The 23,373-nt window shown below is 42.7% G+C and overlaps 1 protein-coding gene across 1 annotated transcript in view; it reads right to left on the bottom strand.

The window, feature by feature from the left end:
- The window catches only part of FNBP1L (formin binding protein 1 like), an 879,562-nt gene extending 859,840 nt beyond the window's left edge, over positions 1-19,722 (bottom strand). The window contains exon 1 of the mRNA XM_044086824.1: positions 19,666-19,722. Coding sequence (XP_043942759.1) covers positions 19,666-19,674 — 9 coding nt within the window. The 5' untranslated portion in view covers positions 19,675-19,722. The remainder of the gene's footprint in view (positions 1-19,665) is intronic.
- Positions 19,723-23,373: the final 3,651 nt, after the last annotated feature.

Genomic DNA, 23,373 nt, shown 5'->3' with positions numbered 1-23,373 from the left:
TATCTAAACTGGCTTGAACTGCCTAACCTCCTCCTTCACACTCAGCTTCAAATCATTCACTATTCTATACCAGTCATCTTTCTGTCCAACCTTATACTCTGTAATCTCCCACTATGCCCCTTCAAGAAACCTCCGCTGCTCTTCCCAAAACCTATTAAACATCTATAAACCTAAGTCTAAAGCAGTGTGCAACTTATATAGCTACCATCCCTTTACTGAATGGAACAAACTTCCTCTTGAAATTCGAACACTCAAACATTCTAAACAATTCAAATTAACTATAAAAGAATATCTTAAAGGGTAATGGATCTGCCACTGCTCAAACCCACCTTGATTACACTCTACAGATGAATGTTTTCCTTTCTTCCCTCCAATATTGTACTGTCACCCTCTATCACAAATTGTAAAAAAAATACCTTACTCAAATGTTGCAGCTTCTAAGATTTTTAAATTTACTACTACTAAAAAAAAAAAAAAAAAAAATAAAAAATGCTGATGTTGACATCAAGCTGCTTTGCCACTTTTTGCTTGTACAATATTTGTATAATGACTAAATGTAATCTGTATAATACTGGAGATTTTCTCCCCGGGACTCTGCTGAAAAAGGGCTTCAGTTCAGACACACATTCCCGGTCAACAAATGTAAAATAAAATAAATAAAGAGAGATAGCAGTCAGTGAACTCAAATAGCTGAAGCTGCTGCTCCTGAATGGAGGTGATTCGATAAATAGTCCAGTATCAAATCCAGTGGAGCTGAAAATGGCTCTATCCACCTCTCAAGAGAGCAAATTATGAAGCTTTTCCACTTGCTGAGATAAAGTTTTCAAGTGGACGGTTTATGAGAAGCCAGAAGAATGTTACATACAGGGGAGGATAGGTTATTTTGCCTGGCAATTACTGGAAGTGGCGGAACCAAGCTGTCAGCTTAAGACTCGATATGTTTGGATACATCAACCCTTGAGGGTGCAACAGCAATTCCGAAGTTGGATCCAGAATCCATGGTTGATGTACTAGCTGAGGCCAAAGGAAGGGGAACCAAACTTGTCGGGGCCAATTGGGTCCAATGAGGATTACTTTGCTTCTCAACTGAAGGGCTTTCTTTAGAAATTGCGGGATCAGAGGAAGGGGAGGATAAGAGTAAAGTTGTTCTGTGGGCCAATTTTTTACCACAGTGTCCCTCGGGGGCTCCCCCTGTTGGGGAATTAGGGTAAAGTAGCTGCTGCATTTGTGGTTTGCAGGGCATGCAAAAAGATTGCAGCAAAGCTGATCCCAGCGACTGAAGATCTTTGCCACTATGACAGGATTGAGGGACCACTCATGAGGCAGGAGAATACATCTGCTCAGTTTGTCTGCAATCATGTTGGAATTCTCAGGAATGTGCATTGCTATCAGAAAGCGGTTGGAAGATATTGCCCACTGCCAAATTCTCATGGATTCCCGACACAATGAGTACAACCTGGTTCCCCCTTGTTTGCTGATATAACAGACTATGGACATGTTGTCCGACTGGATAGCAATTGTACCTGACAAGAGGAAAAACTGAAATGCTTGTAATGCTAGAAGCACTGCCCTCAGTTCTAGAGGGCACTAATATGCAGATTGGCCTCCACGGGGCACCAAGTGCCTTGGACTGTTTTTCCCTGGAAGTGCTCCCTCACCCAGTCAGAGAAGCATCTGTGGTCACTATGGCCTTGGGCTGATAGGGAGAGAAAGGACGACTCTATAGGTCTTTTTTTGGCTTCATCCACCAAAATAGATGATCTTTGCATCAATTTGTTATGCGGATCTGAAAGGACATCGGATGGGTCAAATAGGACCAATGTGTTAGAAGAAGCCACTGTAGGAGCCTCATGTGTAGTCTTGCCAGGGGACCTATTGTAATCGATGCTGCCAGTGATCCTAGTAGCTGAAGGACTGTCAGAGCTGAAACTTTCTCCTGAAAGACTATCACCTGGAGCTGAGACCTTAGTCTTTCTAAACTGTGAAGTGGGAGGCAGACTAGGCAAGATTGAGTATTGAAAGTTGCCCCTATAAATTTCAGAGTTTGAGAAGGAATCAACTTGCATTTCTCCTCATTTATTGAGATCCCCAAGTATTTTGCTAGCTTTAGGGTGTAATGTAAGGCTGTAACCAGTAGACACTTGGTGGGGGCAGTAAGTAGCCAATCATCTAAATATGGAAACACCCAGAATCCTTGCAATCTCAAGTGAGCTGTTACCACTGCCATGCATTCGGTGACCACTCTGGGGGCCACAAAGACCAAAGGACAGCGCTCGGAATTGGTAGTGACTGGCTCCCAGCTGGAAGCGTGCTAGGCAAGGCGGTGCAGAGAAAACTGTACACTGACTGCTGCCAGAGGTAAGCAATCAGGCTGCTCTTCAGGAGCGCTGATACGGCTGTCCAGAGAAAGAATCTCTGCATCCTTGTTTACGCATAACCCCTCTGCCTCTGTAGGGACATCTTCTAGATGAGTTTCCCTCTCTGCCCCGGGGGGTACACACTCCACGTGTCACAGAAAAGACCCTAGGATTTCTTGTACAAACATCTTTCCTCTCCTCTGATTCCTTGAGTAGGATCGTTGGGGGGGGGGGTGGAAAAACATACGCCAACCACAGACAGGGTCTTGCCATCCTTTTCACACCTGGCTAATGTGTCTTTCACTTTTAAGGGAAGAATCTTCCACTGGAGGGCCGAGAAAGGAACACTTAACAGGGTCTGCAAAATCATATAGGCACATCCAGGTGTGGCACCTCATGACAATGCCTGCACCCGCTGCTCTAGCCGACCTTCGGTAGTATGAGAGACTAACCGCATGGAAGAGGTGGACAGTGATTCCAAGGTGGCAACCTGTGAGGCAACTTTGTCATGTACCACGTCAGAGTCTGCTCCTGCTAAGGTTCCAGAGAGTTCTGAGATTAGGTCTCTCTGGATCCTGGTAAAATGTGCCAAGTAATTTAAGGACCAGACAAGTAAAGGTCGAAGAAAACACCCACTTCCCTAACCGGTCAATCGCTCGAGACTCCCTGTTCATGGGATGGACAGTATGACTAACCTCAGTGAGCTCTTGGTGGCTGCCACCACCAACATAGCGTCTACCGGTAGGCCTTTGTACCAATGTGGACTATATTCCAGTGGAGAAAGAATTTTGTCTGGTCTCTGGGGGATTGATTCAATGGTGTTAGGACTCTTCCAGGTGCACTGCACGACGAGCTGAACTAGTTCATCTGCAGGCGGGGTCACCCAAGAAGTACACTGTCAAGCATGAAAAGCCTGCAAGAATACAGACTCCTCAGTGGAGGGGTTGATGAGCTTCCAGCCTGCACGCTGTTTTAAAATTTCCTGTACATCTCCAAAGGAGGCATCCTCAGCGGACAACCATGGAGACCCCTCCCCTTCATTGTAGTCTGTATCTTCAGTAAGGGATTTCTCGGGGTAGTCCACATGCTTCCTCTTGCACGATCTCTTACATGATACGTCCTCAGCGGGGACATATGAAGAGGACTCCTAAGAGAGGGTGCCTGTAGGTACCTTGAGACTCTTGTGCTCGATGTACCAGTGTGGTGGACTGTGTCAGCTGTGGTCCAGAGGGGGGATATATATGGTACTCCAACAATGAGGGAACCAGCTATGTGCCTGCAGAGGCAAGGGCCCTCTCCATCACCTGGAAAACTGGCCCACCCAAAGTGGGATGGCAGCCCAGAACAGAGAAGGACAACTTTTGAACTGGAGTCACACTCTGCTCTGATGAGCCCACCACCAGGGAAGGTGCCTCAAGAGGACTTGATGCTACCAAGGCAACTGGAGCAGTAGTTGACAGCGCCACACAAAAAAACAGGTGGCGTACTAGGGTTCACAGTGCTGACAGCCCAGTCACGATCCCAAGAATTGCTCGGCTTCGAGTGAGTTGATGGCCAAAGGGCAGGCTCTGGAGCCATGGTGAGGTCTACCAGTGGAAGCGAAGAAGCTGGAACCGGGATAGGCATCGGTTTCAGGGGCTTCAATACCTCCAAAGAGGTCGAAGGAGTATATGTTGGAGTCTGTGGAGAAAATCCCTCGGCTTCGGGTGGGAGGGAGGGTTTGGAAGGAGCTGTGATTCCTCTGGCTGCCAGGAGCTGATCCACAAGTCTCACCACATCGAATTCTGAAAGGCTCCTGGAACAGCAGGTTAATATCTCCAATGGAGAGTCAGGTCATTCCAAGAAGGGGCTGCATTGTTGCCCAAACAAATGATCTGCCGTGGAGGAATATCGGGTCTGAGGGACTGTTTCACCTTTTGGCACCGTGGTCACAAGACCATTAAGATGCATAGGGAGGTGGGGAAGTGACCAGAGTTGGGAGTACTATTTTTGGTGCCAAAAGGGAGATCGGAACTGTAGCAAAAAATAAAGACATGGATGGTTCAGTGGTCATGAGCGGTACCGTGGTTGGTGTTTGAGGCAATGTTGCCTAGGATGGTACCATACTGGGTAGTTGAGGTCCTGGAACCAATGGGCAGCACCATGGAAGGGGGTTCAGGCCCTGGTGCCAAAGTTGTTGGAGCCAATTTTGGGACTTTTGTCTTCTGTTCCATAGATTTTGAGTCATTACCATGAGGGGAAGAAGGAACGGAATGGTTACTTTGTTTATGTTCCTTTTTAGGAGAGGGTGAGCCCTCCGACCCAAAAATAGCCTCCAAAAAGGGAGTTTTTAGAAGACCCTTAAGGATTAATTTATTTTTCCTCTCATTTAAAGTGCGGGCACTAAAGCCTTTACATATTTCACATGGTGGTTGAACAGACAAATGTAGAACACCCAGGCAGTAAACACAAGACAGATGGGTGTCAGAGTTTCGCATTTTTCTACTACACTGGTTGCATTGTTTGAACACCATTGTTCCCTTTTTGTCAGAACAAGATTCTCAAACAGCAGTATAACTCAAAACAATTATGAACACACACTCAATCAAGAAAAAAAGGGAAATAGAAAATACCTATGAATTTTTTTTTCCTTAATGACAAATAGATATACCCAAGGGATAAAGAAAGCTAGAGGAAAGGGAATACCAGAAATGGTTCTGAAATTACCTCAAAGGGTAAGACAGATAGAGGAAAGGAAAGGCCTGTACTAGCACTGGCCCGAAGAACACCAAAATCGGTAAGAAAAAGGAAAGAGAAACTCAAATAGGTATAAAACTCTAGCGACTAACAATAAAAAAATGTAAATTGTTATAGTTTAACAAGAAAAAAACTCAAAATGGTTTAAGTAAGGGATTCTTAATGACTTAGCTGAGAGTTGGCTTGACACGTCTTGATACCTACATTACAAAAGATCTGAGGTGATAACGAGAGGGGCACTATGGGTAAGCTTAGCTCGAGTGTGTTTTGGCTTGGGTGAGCTTGTTATAACAGCCGACTTGGTTCTGAGGATGGAACCGATACCCATCAGTAAGGAATAAATGAAGATTAACAACATCAGATTTAAAAGTTATGTTGCTCACTAATACTAGGCATCTGTGTTGCCCATTTTCATTTTTCCTCAGTGAATGGGTTATGGATCAGATCCTCAGTTATGACTCAGCCACATACTTCAGACTTTGGACCCAACTCTTTAGATCCTCCCTGTACCCATCATGCCCTAGCCCATCCATAGCACCTCAGACTGAATTTGTTGCCATAAAGTCCACATTACGTAGTTAAAGAAATAGATACATAATAGCATAGGACTCAAATCTGGAAGTATAGGTTCCAACAAGAAACCATCATGTCACTCCAGAAGATTATAGGAAGGGAGACAGAGGGGGGAGCATGAGGAAGAATGAAAATGGACAACACAGATGCCTACTTATGGTGAATATACAACTTTTAAATCTAATGTTGTCCTTTTCATTCTTCCTCAACAGATGGGGCAGAGTCCTCAGCTACGTGAATCTTGGGTGGCCCTCATGGAAGGATACTATGGAGAACTGATGAACCAAAGGCAGTTCTGCTTCTGGAGATTAGGTCCAGTCTGTAATGAGTAACAAAGGTTTGAGCAGTGGACCATGTGGTTGCTGCTTGACCAAAAGCAGATGACGTGGCCATAGGTCTAGTTGAGTGGACTTTAGGCAGTCATGCTAGAGAAATGCCTTGCTGGGAACAGATCCAAGAAATGTAGTTAATTATCCATTTAGCCAATGTAACATTAGATACTAAAAAACCCAGCTGAAAAGGAGACAAACAGCTGGTCTGATTTTTCTGATTTCTTTAGTAATGTGTACACATCCAGAAGATATAGCATGTATTTTCCTTTGTTTGAAAAAAATCTAAAAAGAAAACCGGTAAATGAATGGATTGGTTAATGTTAGATTCAGAAATCAGTTTAGGTACAAAGGAAGACTTTGTTCATACAGTAACCCTGTCTTTATAGAAAATAATGTACACAGTCTTTGATAAAAGAGCCTACAGTTCAGAAATGCTTTTAGCTGAAGTGATGGCCACTAAAATGGTTATTTTCCAAGATGGATACTTTATATAATTTTTTTTGCGGAAGGTTCAAAGGGTTTTTGAGTCAGACCTTGTAGAACCACTTTCAAATCCCAGGAAGGTGCAGAAGCCTTTACTATGGGTCTGAGGAGGATAGTGCCCTTCAAGAAAGCCTTGCATAACTTAGAAGCAGCCAAACAATAAATTTTTTCACCTGTATAAAAATTTGATATTGTTGCAAACTGTAGTTTAACTGTAGGAAAAAAAAAGCTAGCACCGTTTTTGTAAAGAGCAGCCAGAAAATCAAGAACAGCACAGAGGGGCAGTAAAAGGGTCAATGTTGTTTCTTAAGGCCCAAAAGGAAAATCTTTTCCATTTGCTCTTGTGAAGTTTTTTGATGCAAGTCTTTTTGCAAGGGTTAAAAAAAATGGTACATAATGGGGAAGAAAGCCTGGGCTGTCCGGCTATTATTGGAATTGGAGAAACCATGTAGTTAGTTTGAGGACTGGGATATTGGGTTGGCTCATCCCTGAGGGGTGTGAGAAAAGATCTGGAGTTGGGTCCAGTATCCAAGGGAGGATAACAAAGATGAGACCACAGGAAGGAAAACATACCTGGCGAGGCCAGAAAGGAACAATGAGGATGATTGAGCCCTTCAACCGAATTGCTGAATGTAGACATTTTGGGATCACAGGAAATGGGGGAAAAGCAAAGGAGACTGGAAGGTCAAATGTGGACTAGAACATCTCTCAGTGACTTCCCTGAAGGGGGGGTCAGGGCAAAATACCTTCTGCACTTGTGAGGGGACATAAAGAGGTCACAGCAAGGGCAGCCCCAACAACGGAAATATTTCTTCACCACTGATTGATTGAGACCACTTGTGAAGCTTCAGAATGGACCTGCTGAGTTTGTTCACTAGGAAGCTTGATTTCCATAGAATGTCCATTGCTACTAGTTGTTGAAAGAGATCGCTCATTGCCACATACAGCATCTCGGCAGAAAGGGTAAGAACGAGTTCCCCCTTGTTTGTTAATGTACCAAACTACAGCCATGTTGTCAGTTTGAATCACTACAGTCCTTAGAGGAAGACCATCTTGAAATGCCTGCAATGCTAAAAAGACTGCTCTCATCTCTAGGATGCTGTGTGAATTGGTGTCTTTTGAGGGGACCTTGTGCCTTGGACTGTCCTTCCCAAGTAATGACCCCTCCACCCCAACTGGGAGGGTCTGTGGTCACTGTAGCCAATGGGGGAGGAAAAACAAAGAGCCGGCATAAGTAAACATTGTCTGACTGGATCCAGCAGTGAATATGGTGTTTGCATACTTGTGCAAGTTTGACTAGAAATGATTGGAGCTGTCAAAGAATAGACCACTGAACAGCTGGAGTCCACTGAAGCACACACAAAGTAATGTGCTAAAGGAAGGAGAACTACTGCTGCTGCCATAGACCCTAAATTTGGAGAATTAGTCTGGCTGGAGGAGCCAGATGAGATGGAATTCAAAGAACCTGAGATCTCAGTATGTTTGTAACAAGTAGCAAAGAGGCAATTTGAGCTGTTGTGTTCAGATGTGCACCAATAAACTCCTGGCTCTGTACTGCTGTCAGGTCTGATTTGGCATAATTGACTGTGATACCTTGTGAGTGACAAACCTGGAGCAAATGGTCCCTGGACTGTTGTAGGAGATGCATGGTAGAGGCAGTGAGAGGCTAGCAGTCTAGGCATGGAAACATTTGGACTCCTTTCAGTCTCAAGTGAACTGCCACCACTGCCATATATTTAGTGAACACCCTGGGGGCTGTAGTGAGTCCAAAGGGCGGGGCTCTGAATTGGTAGTGACTGGCTCAGGGAGCACCTGTCTATTTTGATGTGATAGGACGCATCCTGAAGATCTATGGAACAGATCCAATCATCCTTGCATAGAAATAGCAGAATGCACTGCACTGTGACCTTTCGGAACTTTGACTTTTTCATGAACTGATCTTGTTTGCTTAGAGATCCAAAATTGATCTCAGGTCTCCTCTGTCTGACAATTTAGCAACTTTTGAGGGTAGTTGTAGAGGAGTCTTGGGAGACTTTGGAGGCAACTGCTTCTTGTGCTCCAACGGAACTTCTGAAAGCTTACTGGGGAGTCCCTGAAGATGACGAAGGTGACGGAGGAAGCAAACCCTTGAGAACAAGTTTGTTTCACCTGTCAGCTACAGTTCATGATTTAAAAGCTGCACAGATTGAGCAGCTTGTGTTTAAATGAGCTGGTCCCAAGCAGTAAACACAATCCTTATGGGCATCTGAGTTATGGATTTTATGTCCATAAAAATTGCAATTTTTGAATCCTGTTGACCATGATAGTACAAACACTGTAGGAATGGAAAAAGAATAGAAAAGCAAGGATAGTTTTTTTCTTCTTGTTTTGGAAAAGGAGAACATCACCAATGGTGAAAAGAATTACCCTGTTGAATAGGGTAGGAGTGAGAGAAAGACAAAATACCAACAATGGTAACTGGAGAAGATTATATTTTAAAATAATAGAAAGCCTGATGCAGAAAGTCCTAACAACTCAGGGGAGATTTAAAAAGGAATTTAGATGGAAGAAAAACTTTCTTACTTGTAGACGTCACAACTATAATGAACGCTGTGAGAGAAGGATCCCACATCTAGGATCGATGACGGCAAATGAGATCTGAGGTGCTGGGGATGGACTAGGGCATTATGGGTAAAAAGTGTTTGAGAGCTGGATCCAAAGTTTGAAGGATGTGGCAGAGTCAGATCTGAGGATCAGATCCATAACACATTCACTGAGGAAGAATGAAAGAGACTTTGACCGCAGCTCCAAAGCCAGTGGTGTTTCCATATTCATAAAGGAAGCCCACACCTCCAGACTGGCAGCCCAAAGTAATGCATCAGAGATACTTCAGGTGCAGCTAACATTGGGTAAGACAGTGATGCGGGTCATAGACTGCTATAGGTCCCCAACCATGTCCCAAGACTCTCACTCCACATTCTTAAGTACCCTGGAGAATATTAGGGTCCAACCCAACACTCTCTTACTAGGCGATTTCAACTACCCTTACATTAACTGGAAAAACTACTCATGTACCAATACACTTGCCCAACGTTCCTTGGAGTTCATTAATTCCAATGCCCTGGACCAGCTCGTTCTTACCCCCACTAGAGGTAGCAACATCCTTGACCTGGTCATTACTAACATGGGCGACCGTTGCTCTACACCAATAGTCAGTTCCTCTCTGGTTAGATTAGATCACAAACTAATCACCCCCCCCCCCCCCCCCCGCAAAGGTAACCACCATGAAAAACTTCTTCAAAGCTAACTTTGGGCTCCAAAAAACAGAGACTGCTAACTTCACAGCACCCATTCAAATGACAAATAGTTGTATGACCACCGAATCGTACACCAATGCACTGTACGAAAACTTACACAAATGCATAGATCTCGCCATACCCAGTAGAACCAAGATGCCCTTCTCCAAAAAAAGGAAGCCAATCTCGTGGTTCCCTGCCATAAACAAACTCTACAACAGGAGGAGGAAACTGATGCGGAATAAGGTGAAGTCCCAAGACTGGAAAAACTCCCTCATCAGCCTCAAGTTGAGATCCTTCATCAAATCCTCTAAAGCTAGCTATGAAAACAGAATTGCAGCAGATAGTAAAGACAACCACATGGCCTTCTATAGTTATGTGAAGAATCTCCATGGCAATACCCAGATTTGCTCTGAGCTACTGCACAATGGTACCTCCTACACTGAGCCAAAAGATATTGCCAGTATACTGGCCAACAGATTTAGTGCCAACTTTACCCCTCTCTGCCTCCCCAAAGGACCAATCACAATACCAGTAGATTGCCAGGTGCCCAGTATTACTGCTGCATAGGTTAAAACAGCACTGTCCAAGGCCAAGAATACAGCTTCTATGGGACCTGACAATATCCATGGCTGTGTTCTACATGAACTACTGAGTGAACTGGCACCTCACCTGTGTGCCTTGTTCAATCACAACCTCACCTCAGACTTTGTCCCCACCGAATGGCGCAGTGCCACAGTCATCCCTCTCCACAAAGGAGGAGCAACTACAGACGTTGGGAACTATCACATCATTAGCTTGACGAGACTTATATGCAAAGCTAAGGAGTGCATCAACGTGGACCTAATAAACAAGGATATAGGGAATCTCCAAACTCTGGATCCCACACAGTTTGGTTTTGTGAAGGGTAGATCATGCCTGCTCAACTTCAACTTCTTTGAATTAGTCACCAGAGCTGTGGATGAAGGCAAGATGGTTCATACAGCCTACCTTGATCTGGCCAAGGCTTTTGATACCATTTCCCACTCAGGAATCACAGAAAAACTCACTAAGCTAGGCATCGATCCCTACATCACTAGGTGGTTTGCAAACTGACTCACAGATAGAACCCACAGTGTGAAAGTAGCCGACCAAGTCAGACTGCTGACTAGTCATGAGTGGAGTCCCACAGGGTTCGGTCCTGGGTCCTCTCCTGTTTGGTATCTACTTCTCTGAAGTTCAAGCCAACACAAAGGTACTCTGGCTGACAAAGTTTGCAAATAAATGCAAGTTGGGAGCTATTATTAACTCCCCAAGTGGTGTTGACATCTTACAGAATGGCCTCACCGAGACCAACAACTGGTGTCAGAACCATTGCCTTAAGCTCAATGCCAAAAACATGTCATCCCCATTGGGAAAAACCTGGTTCTCATGAATTACCACATTGATGGCAGTACACTGAACACAGAAGGCGTTACAAGAGCTCTGGGAACACAGGCTGACAGCAAAGTACAGTTTTGTACCTACCATAAATGTAGATGTTCGAGGATTCCATTGCTGCAGTCCTTACTATTGGGGTATAGTCCGCGTCCAGTCGGCCCGAATACCAGAGTATAAGGCTGACGTCGGTCAGGGCGCATTAGACTGACGTCAGTACGTCAGGGTACTAATGCGCATGACCGACGTCATATCCTCAGTCTTTTCTTGCCCCAGATGTCAGAAGACCCTAAAAAGACAAGTCCCAAAATACCTGCACCAAAAACATGTACAATATATACAAGAATATATACAAAAATATAAGCATGTAAACTCACCTACACAACCACCCCTAAACACAGAGGGGAAGGAGGGAGGGTAAATTGGACTGCAGCAATGGAATCCTCGAACATCTACATTTATGGTAGGTACAAAACTGTACTATGTTCTTCGCTTTCCATTGCTGCAGTCCTTACTATTGGGTAGAATCCCAAAGCAGAGGTAAGGGAGGCTGGCAAATCATAAAGAAGTAGGAGCTGACAACATGCCTTGCAAAACAGCTGTGGCAAAACCAGCCCTAGACTTAGAGTAGATAGGAAGGTGATAATGCTTAGAGAAAGTATGCACTGAACTCCAAGTAGCTGCTTCCAAAATATCCTTAGTTGCCACCCCCTTAGAAATGCTGTTGAAGTGGCAGTAGCCCTAGTGGAATGAGGCCTAATCCCAGCTGGAATCTCCTTGCCATGATGGGAATAACAAAATGCAATGCAAAAGCCAATCCACCTAGAAATAGTTTGTTTTGACACAGGCTTGCCCTGTGAACTCAAAGCAAAAGAAACAAACAACTGCTGAGACTGCCTAAAATCCTTAGTCCTGCTTAAATAATAACGCAATTGCCTGTGTACATCTAAAGTGTGCAAAATCTTTTCCCCTTTATTTTGAGGGTCTGCATAAAACGTAGGCAAATGAATAGTTTGGTTTAAAGCCACACTAGAAACCACCTTAGGCATAAAGGAAGGATTAGTACGTAATGATACCCTATCCTTATGGAAAATCAAAAAGGGCTCTACTGCCATAAGGGCCTGCAACTCAGACACCCTTCTTGCAGAAGTAATAGCCAACAGGAAAGCAGTCTTCCAAGACAAGTATTTCAATTCAGCAGTAGCTGCAGACTCAAAAGGTTGTAGAGTAAGTTTTTCCAACACAAAATTGAGATCCCAAGCAGGAGTAGGAGCTCTACGGGGGTCTTATATTCTTTGCCCTCTAAGAAACTGCTTGAACAAAGGATGCGAAAACAAAGGTGGGTCACAATCATAGTGAGCTGAAATTGCTGCAGCATGAATCTTAATGGAAGAGAAGGACAAACCTTTGTCCAATAACTCAGTAAGATATTGAAGAGCCACACTCAAATTAGGCTCAGAAATCTCCAAATTCTTTGCTGTACTCCAAAATAAAAATCTCTTCCATTTTTCTGTACACTCTCCTTGTACTAGGCCTTCTAGCTTCCATAATCACATTTAAAACTTGCTGAGGAAGTTGAGACCTGCTGTGTTTCAACACAGAATATGCCAGGCTGTTAGATGAAGAGAGTGAAGCTTGACATTGAGCAGATGACCGTCCTTCTGAGATAACAGATGAGGAATCAGAGGTAAAGGCCATGGAGGCTTCTTTACCAGACTCCGTAGTAGTGGGTACCAGTGTTGCGAGGCCAATCTGGAGCTATCAAAATCATCCTTGGCCTGTCTTGTCTGACCTTTAATAGTACCTTTGGAAGAAGAGGCAGAGGTGGAAAGGCATACACATGAAGGTTTTTCCAACTGAAAGACAGAGCATCCACTTTCCAAGCTGTGTGATGAAACCCCTTTGTGCAATACTTTGGCAGCTGGTGGTTTAGTGGAGAAGCGAACAGATCTATGTCTGGAGTTCCCCATGACACTGTCAATTTCTGAAATACATGAAGATCCAGTTTCCACTCGTGGGGATCCATGATTTGTCTGCTTAACACATCTGCTAAGGAGTTCTGTGCTCCTGGCAGAAACCTTGCCTGAAGAGTTAGTTGCAAGCTTAGCGCAGTCTCCCATAAAATCATTGCTTGCCTGCATAGAGGATAAGAATGTGTTCCCCTTGCTTGTTGATGTACCACATGACAGTTGTGTTGTCTGTTAGAATCAACACCTGCCCTGGAAGAAGTAACTCCTTGAAAGCCATTAATGCAAACTGGACTGCTAACATCTCCTTCATGTTGATATGTAGATGCTGTAGTCTGGCAGGCCACTTGTCTTGTATCCACTTTCCATTTAGATGAGCTCCCCAAGCAATGTCCGAGGCATCTGTCGTTAAAATCTGACTTGCCTCTGGCCGGGTCACAGAGAGTCCCTTGTTTAGGTGACATTCCTGAGCCCACCACAAGAATTCTTTTGAAGGCAAGGTATTATTTGAATGACAGTGTCCAAATCCTGGCAGTGCTGTGTCCATACATTTTGAGATACCATTGTAGCTTCCTCATATGCAGTTTGGCATTGGGAAGCACCAGAATACAAGATGCCATGAACCCTAATGCTTGAAGGACTGTCCTTGCAGTCAGCACGGACTGATGAGATAGTTGATGGAAGTAAAGTGACAGACTCTTTTGTTTGTCCGGGGTTAAAAAGGCCATCTGGGCTGCTGTATTCAGTCTCACACCCAGAAAGCACATGTCTTGAGAGGGTACTAGACTGGACTTTATTTCGTTCACAGAATACCCTAGGCATCTTAGCACTGCTATAACATATTCCAGATGCTGTAGAAGGTCTTCCTTTTCTTGAGCCAGAATCAGGCAGTCGTCCAAGTAAGGATAGATTTGAATTCCTTGAAGCCTGAAGTAAGCTATCACTGGAGCCAGAACCTTTGTGAATACTCTAGTAGATAAGCCAAAGGGCAATGCAGAGAACTGATAATGAGAATTTCCAGCTCGAAACCGCAGATACTTCCTGCAACTTAGCCTTATAGGCACATGAAGGTAAGCTTCCTTGAGATCTAAAGTTACCATCCAGTGATCTTTGCCCAGCAGAGGTAAAAGCTGTTGTAACGTCAACATCTTGAACTTGGGAATGTCCAGAAAAGTGTTGAGGAGAGATAAATCCAAAATTGGTCTCCACGTGTTCCCCTTCTTTGGTACTAGGAACAGGCGAGAATAAAATCCTAGGCCCCTTTCTGATACAGGGACTGGCTGAATGGCCCCATCTGGAGTAACTGAGAAACTTGCTTGTGAGCCTCCTTTCTTTGTGGAGGAGGAACGTCTGGCATGCCTTTGAAAGGGGCATTGTATGGAAATAAAATCTGTAACCGTGGTGAATGATATCCAACACCCATTTGTCTTGAGTAATTAAATCCCAATTTTCTTTGAAAAGAGACAGTCTTCCTCCCAAAGGAGCTGCCAGACGAGAATCTACTGGCAGCTGAAAAGACAGGTCATTGGGTCTGTTTACGAAAGGACTGACCCCTGCCCTCACCAGAAGTCTGAGCAGGTGAACTCCCTGTTCTAGGCCTAAAAGAACCTTGAGCCCTGCCCCTACCACGTCTAGACCTACCCCTAGACTGGGAATCATAAGCAGGATATGTCCACCCCTTAGCAGGCCAATTTCTACTAAACTTCGGTGGCTGCACCTGCAAAAAATCTTTAACAGTTTGCATAGACTTAGCTTTGTCCTCCATTTTCTTTAAAACTGCTTCCACAGGCGATCCAAACAACACATCAGACTGTAAAGGAGCATCCAAAATCCTTGTCTTAACATGCTCAGCTAAATTCTGATCCTTCAACCAGGCATGCCTGCGAAGAACAGAACTAGTAGCAGCCACCCTCGAGGAGGCCTGTACAGCATCAAAACCACATTGCAAAGAATGCTTACCCACTTGCTCAGACACATGAACCAAGTCCAGCAACTCTTTACACTCAATACCTTCCGCCAAAGCATCCACCTTAGATTTCAATTGTGAAAGGAGATAATTCTGATATTTTAGCATGTGAAACTGACAATTCAACGCCTCATGGCTAGAGTGGAAGAAGTATACACTTTCTTTCCCCACCTATCCAAGGCCCTTGCCTCTTTATCAGTGGGAACAGGATTTTTAACCACAGAAGCCTTAACACCTTTAGGCCCTTGAGAAATAGTTTCTGGGTCGCCCTAGGACTCTTAAACAAATACTTATGAGCTTCGGGCACCCTATAATACCTATCAGGCTTAACAGGAGCAGGAGGCAAAGAGTCAGGATTCAGGGAAGCCTCTGCAAAACATCTTCCACCACATTCAACACAGGAGGAATAGCTAAGGGCCTATGCTGGGGCAAAACAAGAATTCCCTAAGCCTTTTCCTGAATCAGAGTAATCCTGGCCTTCCCATTTAAAGTGCTCCCTCATGGAATGCAGAGTCTCTGAAAATGAGAAATCCTCAGGAGGAGAAGCTGTAGGAGTGGAATCATCCACATCAGAATCAGAATAAGTAGGATACTCCTGCAAGTCTTCCGCAGAAGACTCTGAAGCCTCTGAACACTGTTCAAAACTATCAAACTCCGGTTCCACCCTAGGCCTCTTATCAGGCGGGGGCATAGAACCTCTAATCATAGTAATCAAATCTTCTGCCATTTTAAGCATATGTTTCTTAGGTACAGAACCCGAAATGCTAGGAGAAGCCCCCCCTGAGGCTGAACTAGGCCTACCTCTCAAAGAAGTTTTGGCAACAGAAGGAGAGGCTCTAACTACCTTGGGAAGAGAGGGAAGAACAGTTACCTGAGAAGCCCCCTCAGCCTGGCCTACCTCCTGAGAAGGCACATCCTGTAACAGTAAAGTTTCTGCCTGAGACTCCATAGAAACTCCTGGCAAAACCTCTGGCTCCACTGAGCCTTCTAAAGAACCGATGTCCGGGACTGCCGGTTCATCAACCCTAGGCTTCACTGTTTTGTCCTTGCGCTTCTTGACGAAGCGGGCCGGAGCATCCGACGGCATTTTATAATTGCAACGCTTCCCAAACACTAACCTGGCACAGTCTAACCTCCTCTTAATAGTGCGTTTGTTAAACCTAGCACAAGAGCGGCAACCAACAACGTCGTGCTCAGGCCCTAAACAAGGTATACACAAGGTATGGTAATCCCTATGAGGTATCTGTTTCCCACAAGAAATACAGTTATTCACTTTTTCTGACATCCGGTAAAATACTGAGGCAAGAAAAAAACAAAATGTTCCCCAACAGGGTACTTAGCCAACTCTGTTTCGGTCTGAAACTCCGGTTTCGGAAATATTTCAGAACGCCAACCTGCACTCGCAAAACTGCTTCTGCATCGGACCATGCGGCAAAAAAGGCTGGGGATATGACGTCGGTCATGCGCATTAGTACCCTGACGTACTGACGTCAGTCTAATGCGCCCTGACCGACGTCAGCCTTATACTCTGGTATTCGGGCCGACTGGACGCGGACTATACCCCAATAGTAAGGACTGCAGCAATGGAAAACGAAGAACATCCTCTCTTTTGATCACATTACCACTGTGGTCAGAAAGTCCTATGTGGCACATCTCATTGCTAAGGGTTTTGCATCCAGGAAGAAAGAGGTCATTGTCTCCCTCTACTCTGCCCCCATTAGGACAATCAAGTACAATGCTCCATTTGGCATGTACCTCACTAGACACCTGCAACAACTGGAGAGGCCGCAAAAGTATCTCACAAAGAGGATCCTAGGCCTTAAACACTTGTCCTATATGGACAGACTCAAAAAATTCCAACTATTCTCTGTCTCATATCGCCTACTTAGAGGAGATCTCTGCTTGACTTACAAAGCCATGTTTGACCCAACTCTGTTAGAAATGCTACAGCTAAAGAAATCCCAATCCCTCCACATCACACGCTCCAGAGACCTCAACCTCATTACCAGAATTAACAGAACATGCTGGAGGGACAGGTTCATAACCCAGAGACTGCCCATGCTATGGAATAGACTTCTCATACATGTCAAGCAGAGCACCTTGCTGACCCTCTTCAAGAGAAATCTTGATGAGTGGATGGGAAACAGAAAATTCACCCTGGGGATAACTTCAGTGGCTCTACTCGACAGAGGCACTGGGAAACTAAGGTCAGATGGCACTATGCTAGGGTAATCCTATGGCTAGACTTGTAAAGGCCCCATAAACTTTAGTCTAGTACACACCTATGAACATCAGATTGAGAGGATAAAAAACAGTAAATAACACTTATGTCAGGATCAAAAAATACCACTTATCTTTCCCTAAACATCTAAGCTACAGGTGACCAGTTACCATGTCTGCATTGCTGAAGTGGCAAACGAGATCTGAAGTAGTCCAGGCTAAAGAGGGGATTACATGTAAGAAGAGGAGCTCGAGCTACACAGCCAAAATCTATGGAAGTGGCAGAAGCTGGATCAGAGACCCACTTGGATGAGGAACAGATGAAAAGGCAACATCAGATCTTATATATATAAATTTTGTAGTGATGTCTAAACTGTACATCTTCCAAGATATTTACAATAGTTTGAATGATAAATTATGTTAATATGTATAATTATACTTCTGCAAATATCTACAAAGATGAATATGGCTGACAGAATGGAGTCACTTCAAACTGAAGATCCCATTTGCATGAGCAAAACTGCTTGGCATTATGGACCTAGTACAGTTACAGGGACATTAACTGTTTGATTAAGCAAAATTATGTTTTTGGAATTTATTTTTCAGTACAAAATCAGGGTTATGATTAGATGAAATTAGTATAATCATTGTTTAAATGACTGTATCCTGAAAAACGTTTGCTGTTTACTGTTTGCATTTTACAACCACTACACTTTTCAAGAAATGGATGCAGTGATTCATCTCTTGTGCTTTTCTTTGCTCTGCTCTTAAGGTGAGTTTCTTGATGTCAGTATTTATAACAAAGATGAGTTAAAAAAAAAAAGATCTGCATATACCTATCTACATTTATTCCAGATGTCATCATCTAAATATAAAGGTGTACTATTGTAAACAACAATGTAAAAAGAAGAGTAGCATTAAAGCAATTTACAAAAACTGGTATGGTAACTTTAAAAAATTACCTGTGGACACTGCTATAAGACTCAAAAAATGTATAATTCATTTTCCAATACCCAAACAGCCATACAGTCCAAAACATTCAGGACATCAATGGTCAACCACAGCAGCATTCACAATGTTAGTTATGATAAAACATCATCTCCAGCAGCCAGATAAATAATTCAGTTAAGTGTCTGAATCACAGCAACCAGGGGAACTGACAACAGGAATGGTGACACAGGTTCCAGCTCTAAAAATAGTTTTTTTTTATTTTATTTATAAAGAGTCTAACCCCTTCACAAATGCACAATCAGAAATACAGCATGCAAGTAAACACACACAGTCCAAATGCTGAAGGTACTGATGCCTACTCACAGCTATGTCCCTGACGTAAGCACTGAAAAAGCCACTTCTGAAAGCCAGTCTACCTGTTAAATTCAGTTACACACCTGTATCACTGTAACCAGGGAGATTGACAACAGAATAACAAGTGTTCTAGTGTCAAACATTTCTATTAAATAACTGCTTATGAAAGCTCTAGCCCTACATGAAAGCACACTGTCATTAGTGCAGTCCATATACAAGATCATCATACAAAGTACTGAAGAAATCACTGCCTATTCATTTATCAGAATTCCCAATGCAAGCACTCACTCACAAATATCTCAAACCCTTTGCAGAAGGATTTTGTGTTGAAATGCTCTCCCATACATGTGTTTGTTTTTGTTTTTTTGAGGAGAGTCTGATGCAGGAGTGGTTGTTAATCATATGTTGAACAGAGAACAAAATGCAGCACTGGTACTGCAATACTTGAAGCAAAAGCCAGCATGAACTGTTCAATGAAATCAAACTTATCTGCATCTGCTGCATGAATAAACTATTCCACACGGACACATCAAGACATCACTTGTGCTATCGTTCAGCAGGAGGGTAGTTAACACTGGTGGGCAGTCTCAACTAGAACTACTAAAAAGTTGTCAGCAAATACTGACATTTGTGTCAGGGAAAAGTCTGATATTTGCTGGATATACTGAGATAAAATCAATTAAACATTAAACTACTTCAACTATGACGCTTAAATATTAAAGTTCTAAATGAAGTAAGGATGCATAAAAATGGGAATGTGTCAGTTCACCCAAGAAGTCTAACAATTTATGGTGGTGAAAGGTTAATGGAGATTTTGCCAATTAAAAAAGGAAAAAAGGATTCAACTAAGCTAACATTCACACTTCCGGTCAGAAGACAATGTTTTCCTTGAACTAGTCATTACAATCCAAGAAGTGAAATACTAGGAGTGTTTAAATTAATAGCTAAAATCAGACAGTTATTACCAACTTTATTTTAAAATCTGCAGCTAGACTTTCACAAGTAAGCAAAACAATTCAAAGTTTCAAAACTCACGTTATCCATTTGCTTCCAACATGCATCAAGATGCTGTTGAGCTTTTCTTCCTTCTTGCAGATGCTACAAAATGAAACATTCAAGACATCAGCAAAACAAGAAATGCAGTTCCCCTTCAAAGCATAGATTTTTTTCACAAATGCTACAATCACTGCTCACACACATTTTTTTCACAAACGCTACAATCACTGCTCACATAGATTTTTTTTCACAAACTCTTCAATCACTGCTCACACTAACTCAGAAATTCATGCTGTTCAGTAACCAAAACCTTTGACTATTTTTATTTATTTTACATTTGTTAATCGGGGGTGTCTGACTGAGCCGAAAAAGCCCTTTTTCAGCAGAGGCCTGGGGAGAAAAGCTCCACATAGAAAAATTACAGACACATTTAGATATTTAGACATGATCAGTATACACACAAATCACAATAGACATGTTTTTACAGTGGTATGAGCACAACAGTTACAGTGAAGAGAACAAACAAAAAATATTATTTTAAAAATAAAGGTAATTAATAGATTTGTGGTGTACAGCTGAAATATGAACATAGGTAGAATGCATACATAATACACAGGTACAGTACATACATAGTAGATTACCCAGTGTTTGTGAGTAACAGTGAAAACTATTACCAAGTACCTTATCCGCTTTCACTAGCCTGGAGAGCAATCATGGCACTGCCAACTTTGCTTGAGAAGTTGCATAATTAGGTTTTTAAAGGAGGCTTTGGATGATGTGTTTTGTATGCGAGGGGGGAGAGAGAGAGTTCAATTTTTTAGCCACTGAATTACTATATAGCGAGTCTCCAAAGCTAATGTAGCTGTTGGTGACTTCTGTTAGTAGTTTGCTTGATGATCTATACACCATACATTCCTTTTATAAATGGTAATAAAACGCCAGCTGGAAAAGAAGCTGATAAATGCATGAACTGTTCTGAGCTAAGGTAAGAAAACAGTCAAATGGTTTTGTTGTTTGATTCACAATCTGCAACATTTAAAAATTGTATTTCTATTTCACTTGAGTATTAACTTACTTTTCATAAAAATGAAGTGCCACCACAGTTGCACAATACATTGCATCAAACAGCTTAAGTAATCTGTACCTAGCTACCCTGTGCTGCTCAGGGCCATCACTCTCTGTTGATTCCACTGACCCAGGTTTTACTCATGAGCCTCAGAAAGATTGCAGCCAGCTGAAGCGGACTTGTCAGTATTAGAAGAAGGGATCTAAAGGGATCAATGCACTAGGAAAGACTCCTGCAAGAAAGGAAGGGAACTAGTTCCAGAAATTAAATGGTAGAAAGGCAATGTCATACTGCGGCAGAAAGCAACAGTAAACAGACTAGCACAAGTGCACTCATGAAAGGCAGGGACAATAGACAAAGGAAAAAAATCCACAACAGGCATTCATGAATTCCAGCTGGTGTCTCTCACCTCCCATTACTGAGACATCTGAAGCAGAGAGACACTGAATGGGTGATGTACAGCAATCCACCAGGAATTCCTGGGTTAGTATGGGGCAAACACAGCTGGACTGGCAGGTTGGTGCACAAAACAGTCCATCCTAGATGTCATAAATTACCTAGATTAAGCAAAAAAGTTACGTACTTTCCATAACATTAGATCTATACGGCTCAATGAATGGGTTATCTGATCTGATCAAATCCAACCTCTGCATCTTTTTGTAAGCTTAAAGATCCAGGTCTCAAGCTCCTCCCCTACCCATAATTACCTCTTGTCCCCTGCTATACCTCAACTCTAGTTTGCCCAATTGCATCTTATGTGCCTTCTAATATGCCCAAGAAATAATTACATATTATAGCTTGCCAATAATGATAATACGAAAAGTTACCTCTGAGGCTAAATGTATGACAATGTCCTGAACAGGTCCAATTGGTCAGCTGAGAGTCGTATGTGACAATTTTGGCAATGGAGATGGAGAGAGGTTGAGACAGCATGGATCTAACGTTAACTGATCTTGCCTTATCTGTCTAACTCAATGAATAGGACAGATTCCATAGCTACTAAAAGTCCAGGATGGTCTCAAGGAAAGATATTCCGAAATGTGGTTGAGCTGAAGGATGCAGAGGATCTTAATTGCATGTCCAGCATATAGCAAGATACAAAAAAATATGAATTATAGACCAAGTAGCTGCAGCATAAATCTCATCAAAGTCAACTCTAGCAAAGACGTCAGTGGAGGCTGCCGCTGCTCTGAATGAATGAGGTTTGGGTTTGTGTGGAAGTATTAATCCTCTTTCTTTACAAACAAAGGCAATGTACTCAGATAGCCATCTGGTCAGTGTGACTTTAGAAACACCCTACCTCAATTTAGCCTTTTAGAAGGAAATAAAAATTGATTTCTATTACACTGTACAAAAGAATTCAGGAAGAAAGTCTCAGCTGATGGCTTGCATACATCAGCTGCAATAATTTGTTAAAAGAAATTTAGAAAGAAGACTGGTAAATTAATAGCCTGATTCAGGGAAGCTTCAAAGGGCACTACAGGAAGAAAATTTTTGTTAAGTCTGAAGGGACACCGCTATCCTTCTGAAAGCTCATGAGGGGGATCTGCACGACAAAGCTTGTATTTCAGAAGTTCTTTTGGCAAATAAGATAGCCACTAGAAAAATAGTTTTCCCTGACAAACTCAACTTTGCAGATGCCACCGGTTCAAAAGATGATTTGGTCAAAGCCTGAAGCATCACTGTAACATCCTAAGCAGAAAACTTCCCTTTAAAAAGCCTTAGACAACTTGGATGTAGTAGGACTGCAATTTTTCCCAATGTGAAAACTGTATATGGCTGCAAACTGAACTTTAATGACTGAGAAACTGGCTTCTTAGAATAACCCTGAGAACTTACAAACATTATTACAATAAAACTGTGAAGAACATTTTTAATAGGTAGGGGATAAAGATGGAAGAAAACTTCCCAGGAAACTCTAGAGATAAAAGTTTGAACAAAAAAGTTTGAACAAAAAATAAGTCAATGGGTAAAGGGGAAAAAAACCCTAAAAACTCTACATTAGCTACTAAGGACTTAAAGTCTGAAAGGAAATACTAGAGATATCTGAAAAATGTCAACGCTGTTGTCACTGTCTCTGAGCCCTCACAGATTATGACTGTTCTTTTCAGGCAGAAAATGAGATCTAAGGTATTGAAGGAGACAGGAGGGGATTATGGATAGTGGAGGAGCCCGAGTCCCAGATCCAAAAAAAAGCATTGAGGTTGGATCTACTCAGATCTGACAACCCATTTGTTGAGTTGGGTGGATAAGACATCAAATCAATAAAGTTCACCTGACAATAGAAGACTGAGACATGAATCTTTTAATCTTTGACAAAAGAAGACTACTTAATAAAAACTAGATTTTTTCTTGCTAATAACCATCCTGAATATAGGCAATTTTGTACATAATGGAAATATAGTTGTATATCATTTGATATACAACAAGGATCTCTGCAGAGGGCAACTGTTTTTCAGGTAACCCCATCTTATCACAATACGGAATTTCTTCTAGCTTGCATGTTAAGGCACACACGCATCTCCTGCAAGTCCATCTGACAATGTCATGGGCCAGGCAAACAGTGTTCCCCCAGTGCCTAGACTCTCGAAATTTCACCTCTGTCCATTGAGTGGGTACAGCCTGTAAAACTCAAAAATTAAATAAATAAATACACCTGCCTGACGTTTAGTGTGATAGCA

The sequence above is a fragment of the Protopterus annectens genome, chromosome 10.part0, assembly GCF_019279795.1.
Source record: "Protopterus annectens isolate FY-2018-M chromosome 10.part0, PAN1.0, whole genome shotgun sequence".
Lineage (NCBI taxonomy): Eukaryota > Metazoa > Chordata > Ceratodontiformes > Protopteridae > Protopterus > Protopterus annectens.
Note: the sequence above shows the minus strand (reverse complement) of the source record. Positions and strands in the feature narration are given on the sequence as shown.